Here is a 13,781-nt window from a genome sequence, read left to right on the forward strand (position 1 = left end):
TCGGGAGTGCTCCCTTCTGGATACACCATCTACTAGTACCTGGTTTTTCAGGCCTATCACGATCAACCCGGAGGGAGCGTGTGCTATTCATAGTGCAGGCATAGACAGGCCTAGATTTGGCATATATGTGGCCGTGTTATCGATAAACTATCCTGGGCTACGAGCTAATTACATTCTATGTGCCATTCCTATGCCATTTCAACCACCCTCTGGAGACTTTGGCCCTCGTGTTCGTCCAGCCAGTTCGCGCTCATTGGCGGCCCCAACCCGAAAAAGAAATGCTGAATCCATATATCCAAAACCATCTATCACCATAACTCATAGTACGTCTCATCATCCAGTGGGGATCGTTGGACAGGTCGACTGCGCCTCTGCATCGACTCCTTGAACATGTTGAATTCACGCACCGGCTTCAATTTGCTGTCGTAGTTGCCCGCCACCGGCGGGTCGCCTTCATCGCTCTCGGCCCCGTCGTTCCAAGTATGCAAGGTGCACGTCCCAGTGGACAATCCCCAGCCATTCCAAGAAGTCGCTGGAAAGTCAGTTCCATGTCACGAAAACGCCAGGCGGTACGGTACTTACCCGCCAAAATAGGGCTGTTCGGGTGCCAGCTGGCATCCCGAACACACGTTTTCCACAGCATATCACTGCGGCTGCTACGGATCTCATACGCAGCGGTGAAGATGTCGGGATCGCGCGGGCGCGAGTTGGATGTCGCCGTCCCAACATCGATCGTTCTTGCGAGAGTGGCATCCAAATTATACACGTAGACCTTACCGTCTTCACTACCCGAATACACGTATCTCGAGTTCGTGCTCCCCGGGGGCGAGAAATGGCACCGGATCAGAGTCTTGAGGACCCGGTGGCCCCGGAACGTCACCACAGAGCAGTCATGGGGGTGCGCTTCGTAGTAGTCATCGGGGTACGGTTCGAATCGATAGTCAAAGCCAGTCGTGTATCGGTTGACGTCGATCGTGTCGAACTTTGCGGTTGTCATCATCTTCCTCAGATCCCACAACTTCATCGATTGATCTTTGCCGTTGGAAAGTACGTATCGCCCGTCACCCTTGCTGTCCACATAAGTTAACCCTTCTGTATGTCCTATGAACACGCCGGCCTCGCGCCCGTCTCCCATCGAGCGCCTATCCCACACTCGCAGAGTGGTATCATCAGAGCCCGAATAAAGGATATGGGGCGACGACTTGTCTCCAAAGCAGACCGCATTCACATCATCTTCGTGGTTCTGCAGTCGCAGGACGGACTGGCGTGTTTCCAGATCGTAGACGATGACCGATTGATCGGATGTGCCAGCCACAATCTCCCGGCCGTCGCCCGAGAATCGAATGGACCAGATCTATTGACCAGTTAGACGAGACAGGATGGATATAATCATCGGCATGTCATGCATACTCCAAAATGAGAACTGCCATACACTCCGCGCCCACCTCTCCTCCCTGAAACCGACGATAGATCTAGAATAGCTGGGTCTGAGGTATCCGCCGGGTCCGTGGGCGCAAGGCAAACGAGGTTCCGGATCGAACTGTACGCCAGGAACTTGTTGTCCGGACTCAGGCTGGCATCGGTGATGGTCCATTGCCCAAACGGATAGTCCACGGTCTTGTAGTACTTCCACTCAAACGGATTGGAGGTGTCGTACATGCGGACCTTGAAGTCCTGGGCGCAGCAGAAGAAGAAATTCCCGTCGTCCGAGAACTGCCCCGAGTAGCACCGCGAGTCGTAGTGAATGATCTTATCCGCAGCGGAGCCAGGAATGAGACCCTATATCTCAAAGTGTCAGCACACAGCCTGTCGTACCTCTTATCCAAATCCCACCTGAGTTATTGACTGTACGTCCCTTCTCTGCGTCCCCGACACATTCACCCCCAGCTCTCGCCACATTATCTTCGTTGCAAGGGACCGTTTGCGCTTCTTCAATCTGTCAACGTAATGAGGGTTCGATCCGAAATCGCCAGATCCCATCAGGTTCGCTCCTTCGTCGCTCGGAATCTTGGGGAACTGATGGCCCCCCGATCGTCGTGCTCGTCGCCGATACCCGAAGAAGCCAAATTCGTAATCGTCATCCTCCTCCTCATCTGGAACGGTGGCGTCGTGGAGCCCATTATAATGGAGAATGTGGCGCAGGCCATTCGAAGCCAACAGGTTTAGGAGTCGAGCTGCAGAAACTGCCACAATAAGTATCTGTCCCAAGGACTGCGCCAAAGTGAATGTTCCGGGCAAGGCAAGCTACCTCTATTATGTCTTCCCTCCTGGGGCTCGGCGTTCTGGTCCTGATCCGACTCATCCATGGAGAATTCGATGTGTATATTCCCTAAATGCAATTCGTGGTCTGCCACAAGAGTAGTAAGTGGGGGAATATATCAGCCATATGTATGGTAAAAGCGTGGATGGGGAAAGATGACAGGGATGTACCGAGGCGATGATTGTCAGCATCAGCGTCTTCGTCTTCATCTTCGTACGGCTCAGCATCTAGTTCGTCCCGGTCGCCTGAATCGATCAAGTCCGATTCATAATCCATGTCATCCTCGTCCTCGTCCGCCTCGAGCCACTCCCTAGCGGGATGCCATACAGTTCCAGGGTCTCGGGACGGAGACCCCGGTTGGTCGCCGGCGGCGGGGGGCGAGCCAGACGCACTCATGATCGGCCGAAGACGTGAGGGGTACGAGCAGTCGGTGAATCCACCACGGGGATCATATCAGACAACAGCCGACTTCCAATAGCAACGGACGGATAAAAAGAAAAGCGAGGTGCCGGGGCTGCGTCTCAATTGGCCGGCAGGTCTGCTCCGAGATGGCCTCGCTTTCGTTGCTGGCACCGCTTATCGATACCGTCGGTTATGTCATCTCGGAGAGCGTGTCCGCCCTTAACTCCTATCCCCGACGCCGGCTATGGAATTTGAGAGTAATCATGATTATTGGCATCACATTCATCTGTAATCATAAAGTCATAAACGTATTAACATGCATCGGATATCGCAAAACTCATAACACGTCACAGTGGGAATCGGGAATCGAAAGAAAGCTAAAAGAAGTACAACAGTGAACCAAAGGCCGTTCTATATAGTGGGGTCATTGAATCAGACTCTCCCCCACGGACCACATCGATCTGTCTCTAAAGAACGTCGAGATATACGCCGAAACGGGCTTGATTAGTTCCAGCTCCTCTTCCGTTGCGAATACGACGTCTGTTATCAAGTTAGAGAGAACGTCTCCTACCGCTTCAGTACCGCGAATGAACATCACTTGGAGATATTGGGGGCCCTGGGCAGATGAATCGGATACTTGAAGTTTAGCGTTGAAATCGCGAGACTCCGGGTGTTCTGGCTCTAGGGCATCCATCAATGGGCCCATCCTAGACTTCTTCCTTGTGGCAGCGGCATGGAGCTTGATGAGCTCGAAGACGACATGCAGTTTCGCTCGCAACTGGGCGTGTCTTTTACGCGAAATACGTCTAGCTGGGGTGCTGTGCCGCAGGTTTCCCGATGGATAGCATGGAAAACGTCGGTTGATGGCTGGTTCGGTTTTCAGTGTCAAGCCCCTTTGGCCGACCTCTAATGTCAATGTTTAGCAGCAATGCATCAGAAGAGGGTAGGACAAGCACGCACGCCGGGAGAGTACTGCTGAGTGGAAGATGAATGCTTCGTATATCAACCAACAGATTTGCATATGATTGAGGAAGTCTTCCACAACAGTCAGAACACATAATGGGAGAACGCTGTACAACTCATGTTGCAACTTCATAAGAGACTGCATACTGCATGCCTGAGCCATCTTCTTGGTCCCAAGTAAGTCACCATGGCCATTATCATGCGCAGTCACTTGTGCTTTTCGTCGTATCTTTTTACCGAGTGAACAACCAAATCCCTCAGAGCCTGGTGTATCGAGCTTCGTGGCCACGGGATATGCCACTGCGCCATGGTCCACGAGGCTTGTAGAGGCAGCATGAGAACCTGGGCAAAGAGAACCGAGGCTGTCAATACTTGAGGCCTTGTGCATGTGCGACTGTAGAATACCGGACTTCTGGCTATTCATTTTAGAAGTCGTCGTGCTTGAGTGAAAGTGTTCTCCATGGACCGCATCAGCGATGTCATCGTCATGGCCAGGTAAACCCCCTGGTTGATCGGTTGGCGATAGGGATCGAGTATCATCTGAGACTGAACGATCTGACATAGACAGATTGTTGCCATCGAAAATTTGCTCGCAGTTTCTCGATTGCCCACACTCTCGAAAGTCGTGCGTCTTGCAGGCAATATCTGCACACATATGACACTTGAGAACCGTTCCCTTCTTAGGGTGACACTTGTTGCAATCGTCCAAAAGATGCCCGCAACTCCGGCACCATGACCCATTAGCCACATGATGGGGATCCGGTCTAGGAGGTGTGTCAAAAGGGCTGTTAGACCGTGGTATGCAATGACGGGCGTCGTCTGAGAGGCGTCTTGAAACTGGCCCGTATGAGTTAGATGGCGGGCAGTCGTTGCCACGCTGAATCGAATCACATCTTCCATGTTGCGTTGGATGGATTCTTCGCATTAGGGACAAGTTCTGGCTTACGAGGCTCGATGGTCCCTTGCTCACGGTTTCATGAGACACGTCACTTGTGCTGGAACCCGGCCGTGAGTCTGAATCTAGACCGGCTTCTGTTCCGCCACTAGACTCGCTCAAGGTTGTTTTATTATCAACGTGTTCGGCAATGTTCGCGCAGTTGGAGAAATCGTTGCCTTGGAAGCCATAGTTCTGGCCAGCATGCGATGAAGAAGCTCCACTGTTGCCAGATGGGAAGAACAGCTGCGGACCATTCGCCCCGGAGCCATTTCCAGGAAAGTGGTGTCCATTGTAGCCATTTCCACCATTGTCGCCCCCTCCACGATCATCACTACCTCGTCTACTCTGGCTTGCGCTAGTGCTTGTCGAATTGTTTCCAATGCGACAATGCTCGGAGACACACTTGAAGTACTCATCCCAGCAGCTGACCGTTTTTGGGCAAAGTCCACACACATCGGGTGGAGGCAATATAGTCTTAAGGAGATATAATTGCTCCCTGGTCACTCGCAATGGGTAGTTGTGATGGACCCTCATGTGGCAATGGACCTTGTCCCGCCTTGCTGTTATCCAAGGACAACCACGGTCAAGGCACCCGTATATCGCTTGCGGACGGTGTCTGTAGGACACATGCCGTCTGAAAATGCTTCGAGCCTGATATATCTTGCGCTCCTCCGGAGAGCAGAGGTAACAGATATACCTGACCCGATTAAGCATGCTGTCATGCGAGACCGAAGAGACCGGGGAGTGGGGCGAATGCTCAGCAGTGTCGATTTGGTGCTGGATCATGGCGATATGTCTATTGTAGTTGACCTTGAGCAAGTCCTTCATCTCATAGAGACGTTCTGTTCCCCGCTGTGAAAGTACTTCTTCAAGTGCGATGGTGACTTGCGCCAGGGCAGCATTGAGATTGTTGACATGCATGTCAGCAGGGGGTACTAATATCGGGATTGGGTTCGAGCTCGCAGGCAGGGGTGGTGCCGGGATGCCATCGCCAAACCCGCCTGATATACCTGCGAGGTCGCTCCTGTTGTCACCTGTAACGAAGCTCAGATCTGCTTGTATATAGCCCTCAAAGGGACTCATGCTTCTCGAGGTTGACACCGGCGAAGGAATCGAGGATGAAGTATATTGCTTCACGTCAGGTAAGTTACTTGCTTGGATAAGAATTACTCTTATGAGATCTTACCGAGGCAGCATCAAGAATCCCAACAGGCAACAGGTATGGAACCTGAAGTCGTTGAGGTCGGTAGCCCGAGGAGTCGCCTGGAAAGGACGGAAATGCCCCGTTGTTGCTTGTGCCATCTTCCATTGGTGCCACTAAAATAATGACGTGCTAGAGATAGATGAGACAGCTACTACCCTAACAAGAAGATGAAATATAAGGGCAATTTGACAGGTGGGAATGGGAAGGAATGGAAGCCAAGACGAGGTGAAGATAGATATCAGGAGGGCCCCTGTCCAGCTGACAGACACAGCCAAACCAAGAAAGAAGCGAGATGCAGAAAAGGATGGTGCGTGAGGTAGTTTGGAAAGGGTTAGACCTGAAGCTGGTGTTAGATCGTCTTGACTGTGAAACTCGAGTAGAATCCAGGATCAAGGGGACGAGCATGGTCAGGGTGGATGATGACCCCTACTTTATAGTTGCCACCGAAACGGCGTAATTCATTGAATACCAGGCAAGTCAGTCAGTCATACCCGTATTACCTGGTACTGTTAAGCCGATGGATGCTATGGAGGCTTGCCGTGACGTCTGCGCTGTAATCTGACCGGCGGTGCAAGCGTATCTCAGAGCCTTGTCCAGGACCCTTCTGGTACTAGTAAGGCACTCTGGCCGACACGAACGTCATCAATAGACAGCTGTCCCAAAGTGGGAGTAGATCTGGGGCCTGAAATGCAAGGGAAAAGGTACCAAGCGACTGTATCCACAATGAGACGTTTCTCTTGACGATCAGCGAGTTTCGTTCACCCTCTTGCTTGCGACTTCAACAGATGCCGGTGCTGTGTAAACACATCCTGAACGGTCATTTGCTGTTGGGCAGTAGTCAGCAACTGCTACTACTAGCCAAATTGACGCTACGGACAGAGATTTCTAAGTAGGTGCTTGGTACCCAGGCAAATGGTCTAAATCAACGCCATCACCAGTGGAGAGTTCTAGCCCTGGAGGTACTACAATGCGCAAATGAAGTGGTTAGACGGGCGTTCTGCAGATAGAAACCATTCTCCGTCTAGACTCGGAAGATGGCATCAGAACCAGCATCCATGTCATTATTCACCATCCTCGATTTCAGACTAGTGAACACTGAACAGAGTACCTGAGCCCAAAAGTGAGGCGGCAAGACTTCAGAACATCCAAACCTTCTACGTCCCAACTCCGGAGTCCGCCGACTTCCAGGGAACCAGCAGGTCCGAGAGAGCACCTAGTGACGAGTGCCTGCCTAAGGATGGTGTATAGTGTATCTGGAGTAAGATTAAGGAAGCTACTAAGGGAGGAGGAGGGGCGGCCAGATCATTCGGCCCCAGAGTCTCGAACAACCCCAGACGGTGATACTTCCTCCCATCACCCTCGATGGCTGTGCCACCAAAATCAATGCGATTCATGCGCTTTCAAGGGTGAAATGCTATTTACTCGCACTTACCCCGCCTAGGAAATGATACCGTGGTTTTCTTTCTTTTTTCTTTTTTTTTCCCCCAAGCCGTTGATAGTGGCTAGACCGGGAAATCGGACCACGATGGATGATATCGGGAGGGTGCAGGAAACAATCACCAAGCCCCAGGGTGCACTCGCTGCATAGCTGCGTGAAATCCTGCGTCGGCCTCATCATGTTCTGGGCCTCTACTGGGTAATTAGGCAGCACAGCCTCACCACACTGCAACTTGCGAGAGCCTCTCTTCTTCCGCTCTCCCGCCGATAACCGCGATCCCTAAGGCATCAGCGCCAATGACTCAACCTTATCCAAGCCGCTCGGAACTTAGTCCAGCTGCCGAGGTGATGCTCTCGAGACTCAGGCAGACCAGCAGCACCGTTCTGCGGAGCAAGAGATCTCAGTCTCCCTCCCATTAATCGAGCTTGGTGCGTTGCAACGATCTCTACATGAAAGAGGTGACATCAATGCGATGCCCTGCCTTCCATTGTGGCTGTACGAAGATCACCTCCTCTTTCTCCCTCTTTGCAGCATTCCAACGGTGTCCGGATTGGCTTCCTGTTCGGGTAGTGGCTTCACCAAGAGGGAGCTAGTCACATTAACGTGTACAACAACCGGGTTTCAACATTAACAATTATTAACAATCAGCATCAGATGACTGGCTTAACAGATATGCACAAAGAATTTGCCACCCGACTTCTGTCACCTGTCGAGTTGAAACCCACACCTGCCATTATTCCCTATCATGCTGCCGATCATATCCTTCGCAGTGTCCAGAGACCAATTCCTAGAGTGAGTCAGATTTCAACCGATCTCAGCCACAGCATGGATGAAACGGCTAGATTCATGGTCGCATCCTCAAGCACTTGAGGATTTACCATGATCCCAACACTTCGGGGGAAACGGCCCAACAATCGTCCGCCTGCCTTGGGTATCCATCCACACCCTTGTAGATACCTGTCTCACGTAATCCACCAATCTTCAATCCAATTGGCGAGATGTATCAGGAACGTGCGATATAGGACGGGCAAGTTCGTGCCTGGACCAGAATTCGATGCGCCCTACCTACTTAGGTCCTGGCATCAAACTCTATCTAAGGGTGGGTTCGCATGATACCTACTACATACGAAGCAGAGTGATCGCTCGCTTATGCAGGCAATGGACTTCATAAGTCATAACAGAACATAGCCCCCCATTCATCCTTCGCAGAATTAATCGCGGTTGACGCAAACAACAAAATACTCCATAGTCTTACCGTCCCCACTGTTGGTAGTAATCTTCGATCTCCCTGTCCCCTAGTCTCTTCTGAGTGAAGATCTAGGTCTCTTGTCGTCCCGTCCGTCAGCACAGCTCTGTACCTGTTAGTACCCATGAGCTTGATTTGACAACCATACCAGGGTCCTCTTGGTCTTGAAACCACATTCTCGGAGAATCGCTTACATCTTCCAATTCGGTTGCGTCATTGTGCTCCCCACAAGGAGGTAGATCCTGGTTCTCAGGCCAGACCAAGCCACGAATATGCGAGGCGTTATCTGGACAGTGGGCGAGATACCCAAGCCCGCGCCTGGGTTCGTTACCAGGCGAAACTACTGGAGTGCCCTGAGCTGATCGCAGCCCGGTCTCTGAAAAAACCATATCGCAAGTTACAGGATACAGGGTAAGCCGATTCACACCGAGTATATCCGTCCGTACTGGATATGCACAGCCACCAGGGTGGTCGTGGCATTGTAGGGCTACGTACGCGATAAACTTTGAGAGATGAACTCAAGAAGGAAGATCTAACTAGATAAGGGAAAGGCCTCGTCTTCAAGGAAAGATTCGTAATTGAGGTGGTACAAGTTTGATTCTTCTACATCGTCTTCATTGTAGAGTGTGTGGTATATACACAGATTCTCCCGCGCCCAAGATCCAAAAAGCGAATAGCTTAGTGGGGGTGGTTCTTGTGGTGACCTGCAATGTGGTAAGTTGTGCTGCCTGGTATACCCCAGGAATGTGGAAAACGTACGGAGGTGGAAGTAGTACTCCATGCTGTAACCCATGATCAGGATGGCGCCGATGGCGTGGGCGAGGGCTATCGATATCAATCATCAGCATGGTTCATTCGTTAAGTGGTATCTGAGAAGGAATGCTTACGAGCAGCAGAGGGGTTCTTTCCGAAGTAGCGAGCCTGGTAACGGCCGATGATACCAGTGGGCTTGACTTCAGGGGCAGCACCACGGGGGAGTCTGGCGTAGAAGTTCACGACGCGGTCCATGCGGGCAGCATCCTTGGCAGCACCGATGGCCTTTTCAACAGTTAGTTATGTCCATCATGTGAGAAGCGCGTTTTGTTGAGCTCCGAGTTGCAGCACGAAAGAGATTGCTCCGGGCGGTAACGTCGAAGAAGTGCCGAGGCAGAAGAGGGCAGGGAGTCTCACGTTAGGGGAAGCGATCTAAACATCAATTAGCATCCGGGAAAGACATCTCTCGTGTTTCTTTTCGGCTATTTCTTACCTTGGGAGGGATCAAGGTCGAGAGACCGCGGCGGGCGATGTAGCTCATCTTGGAAGATCTGTGTGGCCCCGAGTCAGAGAATTGACGGATCAATGATAGGAGCAACAGAGACTGCAAGGTCTCAACGTGGGAATAACCAGCATACCTTGACGCTAGCAGGTGAACTAGGACAATGGATAATGACGGAGAGAAGGAAGAAGTGCCAACGAGAAAGCGGGTTGTCGGAAGAGCGGTTCAACGCAGGGAGCCTCACACAAAGGGCGCTAAACCGCATTCGGGATTTGTTCGAACGCCGGCTCTCGCCGCATACCTCAACCTGCAATTGCTCTACCGCAGCACCTTTGCTCTTTCCACTCAACCAAGCACACATCGCCATCATGTCGCTTGTCAGAGCAGGAAGACTCGCCTGTGTCCGTGCCGGCCGGTTCGTCGCACCTGTCAATGCGCGCTTTGTGTCCACAGGGACCGGTCGCGGCGACCCTTCCCGCACATCCAGCACTTCTGATGCCCCGGCTACTCCTCACCAGGAGAGCACCATGATCCGGAAGGAGAGCCCTTCCGAGGCCATGGCTCGCCATCAGCCCGACTACGATGCCACCATTGATCACGCCACCTCGTACGAACCTCCCACCAGGTCGCATTGGAATGGCTCACTGACAACGACTCAGGCAATTCTCCCCTGTGCCCAAGCGCGTCATGGATGGCAGTGAGCCCGGTGCCACTGTTGCCGCCGCTGTCCTTTCCGGTGCTCCCACCGATCTGCAGGCCCGTACTGTCCGGTATGGGGCCAAATTGAGATATAGGTCCCTATCAGCGCGCTGATCGTATCATTTAGGATCTACCGCCAAGCGAAGCCCGCCACACAGTCCGGAACCTGGCGCGCCCACCACTGGAGAATGGATTGGGATATTCTGCAAAGGGGACATCGCTGGGAGAACCCCCTGATGGGCTGGCAGTCCTCTGCCGATTGCATGCAGGGCACCCACTTGAACTTCAAGACCAAGGAGGATGCTATCCTGTTCGCCCAGAAGCAGGGATACGAATACTTCGTGCAGGAGCCTAATGAGCGCCGATTCGTTCCCAAGGCCTACGCTAACAACTTCGTTCACGAGCCGAAGAAGATCAAACACATCAAGACTAAATGATTGGGGGTTTCGGTGTATCATGTACATAAGTGCAGGTCGTTCTTCGAGTTCTGGGTTGTGCTAGGTGATAAATTAACTTTTCTACATGCTTTATTTTGCTACTGGATCATCTGTTAAAATCCCATATGAGCTTCTGTCCCAGCTGACATATGAGAAAGTGTTGGCGCTATATCAGAGGAGTTTGGGGGAGACCTACGAGCGTCACCCCAATAAAAGATCGAAAATAAGCCCTGCTGTATCACCAACCAGTAATACTGAATTGAGTAACTTCAGTGATCTGAAGTCTGTCTGCAGCCTATTCTTCATTAGATCGTCTATCAGGATAAGGAGCGCATGTTTCTTGCCTGAGGCATCATAAACTAAACGATTCGTCGGTCAGTTGGCTTGGTAATTGGCCAGCTATGATGCCGACCTGGGTCTGTAATAAGGCTCCGCTAATATATGATGAATGATGTCGATCAGTTTTGAATCTCTGGATTATACACATAAGACGCTATCCCATTTGTTATGTTGACATGATTCAGTAAAGTGGCCAGATATTTACATTACGATTTGCATGAATCGGTGCTCTATGCTGAGAGACAGTCTTCTGTATAATATAATACTAAACGGACGACATTGGTATTGCCATGGTATCACCTGGACTAGATGTTTGATTATATTCTATATCTACCACCATGGCTTAGAGGACACAACAACCATACTTACAAGAATGATACCAAGGATTTTGATGGTGCAGCAGAGTACGGAAGTTCACCGGGTAACAGATGAAACTTTAAGCATGCAGTGTAGTGGATCTAGTCTGCCCGTTCGTGAGAGAAATAGGCTTCAGCGGTCTAGAGAAAAGCTGAGAGATACATCCAAGTGTACTCAATGATGCTGTGCAAATTATCTGCATAAACAGGCGACAGCAACAAAACATTGACCAAAGTCCATAATCAATGCCTATGCTACTTCTTTTTTTTTAAAGCAGAAAAAAAAAAAGCACCCACCTCCAATCCTGCAAACCATGCCGGCAGGTACAGATCCGGATGGTGGTGGCACACATTGGATTCCCAAGCAAAGGCCGCCCAGCCACGGCGATGGTACCCCGCCCCCCCACCTAAAATTTATTATCTGGTGGTGATAAGATCGAAAATTTACCTATCGTCCAAGCCCGAATACCCTCTCTCCCTACCCCTCGTTTCCGCTGGACTTCGTGAATTTTTAACTAGAACACTCCTTAATCAATAATAAACCATGTCTGCTGCCACCGACAACCACGAGGGGACCGTCGCCACCCTGCGCAAGGTTCTCGTCAACGAGTCCGAGCCCCTCGCGCGCCGCTTCCGTGCCCTCTTTTCCCTGAAGTACGTGGCTTGCTTGCAGCCCCCTTCCGAGGACACCCTTCCTGCTATTGAGGCCATCGCTGCGGCCTTTTCCTCCAAGTCGGCGCTGTTGAAGCATGAGCTCGCCTACTGTCTTGGTCAGACACGTAACCCGGACTCGGTCGCGTTCCTTCAGCAGGTTCTGAAGGACACGGAGGAGGATGTCATGTGTCGCCATGAGGCTGCCGAGGCTCTGGGAGCTCTGGGTTATGAGGATAGTTTGGAGATTCTGAGGGCCTTGAAGGATGATGAGAAGGAGCCCGATGTTATTAGGGAGACGTGCGATATTGCGGTTGATCGCATTGTGTGGGAGAACTCGGAGGAACGGAAAGCGGAGAAGTTGAAGCCTAGGTATGTTGTGGCAATGGTTTACTTCATTTGTCGCAGAGTCATTCGGATTGCTAACTGGGCTCTTTTAAATGATATAGTGACTTCACTTCTATCGACCCTGCCCCGCCCCTTCCCCTGGCAGCCGCAGAACCTTCCATCCTGGAGTTGGAGACGACATTGCTGGACACCAAACTCCCTCTCTTCCAAAGATACCGTGCCATGTTTGCCCTGCGCGACCTCGCATCGCCCCCTGACTTGCCCACCGCCGTTGAGGCCGTTACAGCCCTCGCCAAGGGTCTCAAGGACCCCTCTGCACTGTTCCGTCACGAGGTCGCATTCGTCTTCGGTCAACTTTGCCACCCCGCATCTGTCCCTAGTCTGACTGAGTGCTTGAGCAACCAGGAAGAGGCCGGTATGGTGCGCCACGAGGCTGCCGAAGCCCTCGGTAGCTTGGGTGACGTTGAGGGTGTCGAGGATACCCTGAAGAAGTTCATCAACGACCCCGAACAGGTGGTCAGAGACAGCATCATTGTGGCTCTTGATATGGCAGAGTTTGAGAAGAACGGAGAGATTGAGTATGCGCTGGTGCCGGGCTCTGGGGCCGCTGCTGCCGTGTCTGCTTGATGAATTATGCGAACAAAAGGTTTACAATGCCGGTAAATAGTTGCTTTCATGACTCATAGATGTACAATTGAGAACAAAAATCAGACACCAGGTCTTGCCGCTTAGTTGTTCATGGATTCCCTGTAGCAGATTAGTATGGAGAATCGCGAAATGTGAATGAATGGGCATGTTGCATACTTGTGACCACAGACACATCTGTAAAACACTGTGCTACCTTCATCTGCACTGCGCAATTGGACTGTGGTGAAGTACATCTCCTTTCTGCCACACTTGACACATGTATATTGGGCAAGGGCTTCAGTATTCCTGTCTTGTGCTGTCAAAGTCTGAACGGCAGATCTTTTCGCTCTGAGAGTCGACGGGAAAGCGCTGGGTTTGGACTCGGAGACGATGGTTTGGGGGACGGTGTCTACATGACAGAAAAAGATAGAAGTGTCAGTCAAGCATGTCCAAATGAGTATCTATGGGCTTCAAAGTAGCAAACCTACCTTTGTTCCTGGCTCCACAGACATCGCAAACGAGGATCTTGGTTGGGTCTCCAATGGAGCCATCCAGCAGGGAGCCACAGTCAGTGCAGAAGACGAGAGTTCCGATCGCAGACATTGTGAGCGGGGTTGGT

General features: G+C 51.5%; 6 protein-coding genes across 6 annotated transcripts; 2 read left to right on the forward strand and 4 right to left on the reverse strand.

Moving 5' to 3' along the window:
- Window positions 1-109: 109 nt before the first annotated feature.
- BO94DRAFT_537524 (WD40 repeat domain-containing protein) lies at window positions 110-2,853 on the reverse strand. Its single transcript, XM_025612292.1, has 6 exons — window positions 2,431-2,853; window positions 2,249-2,347; window positions 1,834-2,183; window positions 1,411-1,779; window positions 583-1,354; window positions 110-532 (listed from the first exon to the last, which is right to left on the reverse strand). Exons 1-6 carry the CDS (start codon window positions 2,654-2,656, stop codon window positions 309-311), a joined length of 2,040 nt encoding a protein of 679 aa, XP_025465064.1. The 5' UTR covers window positions 2,657-2,853; the 3' UTR covers window positions 110-308.
- Window positions 2,854-3,086: 233 nt separating this feature from the next.
- Window positions 3,087-7,966, reverse strand: BO94DRAFT_471670 (putative C2H2 zinc finger domain protein; the record flags this gene model as incomplete). Its single annotated transcript, XM_025608393.1, has 5 exons — window positions 3,087-3,568; window positions 3,623-3,841; window positions 3,968-5,054; window positions 5,190-5,520; window positions 7,911-7,966. Coding segments are annotated over 5 exons (2,175 nt in total), but the record flags the coding sequence as incomplete, so codon positions are not given.
- Window positions 7,967-8,982: 1,016 nt separating this feature from the next.
- On the reverse strand, window positions 8,983-9,744 carry BO94DRAFT_471591 (F1F0 ATP synthase subunit f; the record flags this gene model as incomplete). Its single annotated transcript, XM_025608390.1, has 4 exons — window positions 8,983-9,275; window positions 9,338-9,488; window positions 9,621-9,635; window positions 9,697-9,744. The coding sequence occupies 4 exons, from the start codon at window positions 9,742-9,744 to the stop codon at window positions 8,983-8,985; spliced, it is 507 nt and encodes a 168-aa protein (XP_025465066.1).
- Window positions 9,745-10,019: 275 nt separating this feature from the next.
- Window positions 10,020-11,084, forward strand: BO94DRAFT_537532 (ETC complex I subunit). Its single transcript, XM_025612293.1, has 3 exons — window positions 10,020-10,312; window positions 10,365-10,475; window positions 10,532-11,084. The coding sequence occupies exons 1-3, from the start codon at window positions 10,074-10,076 to the stop codon at window positions 10,839-10,841; spliced, it is 660 nt and encodes a 219-aa protein (XP_025465067.1). The 5' UTR covers window positions 10,020-10,073; the 3' UTR covers window positions 10,842-11,084.
- Window positions 11,085-11,977: 893 nt separating this feature from the next.
- BO94DRAFT_626397 (deoxyhypusine monooxygenase) lies at window positions 11,978-13,264 on the forward strand. Its single transcript, XM_025617354.1, has 2 exons — window positions 11,978-12,559; window positions 12,637-13,264. The coding sequence occupies exons 1-2, from the start codon at window positions 12,081-12,083 to the stop codon at window positions 13,160-13,162; spliced, it is 1,005 nt and encodes a 334-aa protein (XP_025465068.1). The 5' UTR covers window positions 11,978-12,080; the 3' UTR covers window positions 13,163-13,264.
- Window positions 13,264-13,765, reverse strand: BO94DRAFT_548597 (DNA-directed RNA polymerase I core subunit RPA12; the record flags this gene model as incomplete). Its single annotated transcript, XM_025613409.1, has 3 exons — window positions 13,264-13,282; window positions 13,340-13,571; window positions 13,651-13,765. The coding sequence occupies 3 exons, from the start codon at window positions 13,763-13,765 to the stop codon at window positions 13,264-13,266; spliced, it is 366 nt and encodes a 121-aa protein (XP_025465069.1).
- Between the last annotated feature and the right edge of the window lie 16 nt (window positions 13,766-13,781).

This window comes from Aspergillus sclerotioniger, assembly GCF_003184525.1.
Source record: "Aspergillus sclerotioniger CBS 115572 chromosome Unknown BO94scaffold_23, whole genome shotgun sequence".
NCBI lineage: Eukaryota > Fungi > Ascomycota > Eurotiomycetes > Eurotiales > Aspergillaceae > Aspergillus > Aspergillus sclerotioniger.

Bases quoted from the DNA above. Each gene is read 5' to 3' on its own strand.
- BO94DRAFT_537524 (XM_025612292.1), bottom strand. From the start codon at position 2,656: ATGAGTGCGTCTGGCTCGCCCCCCGCCGCCGGCGACCAACCGGGGTCT. The intron at 1,780-1,833 runs GTGGGATTTGGA...TTTGAGATATAG, and splicing joins ACGTACAGTCAATAACTCAG to GGTCTCATTCCTGGCTCCGC. The intron at 1,355-1,410 runs GTATGCATGACA...ACTGGTCAATAG, and splicing joins ATGGCAGTTCTCATTTTGGA to ATCTGGTCCATTCGATTCTC.
- BO94DRAFT_537532 (XM_025612293.1), top strand. From the start codon at position 10,074: ATGTCGCTTGTCAGAGCAGGAAGACTCGCCTGTGTCCGTGCCGGCCGG. The intron at 10,313-10,364 runs GTACGAACCTCC...ACAACGACTCAG, and splicing joins ACCATTGATCACGCCACCTC to GCAATTCTCCCCTGTGCCCA. The intron at 10,476-10,531 runs GTATGGGGCCAA...CGTATCATTTAG, and splicing joins CTGCAGGCCCGTACTGTCCG to GATCTACCGCCAAGCGAAGC.
- BO94DRAFT_626397 (XM_025617354.1), top strand. From the start codon at position 12,081: ATGTCTGCTGCCACCGACAACCACGAGGGGACCGTCGCCACCCTGCGC. The intron at 12,560-12,636 runs GTATGTTGTGGC...TAAATGATATAG, and splicing joins GCGGAGAAGTTGAAGCCTAG to TGACTTCACTTCTATCGACC.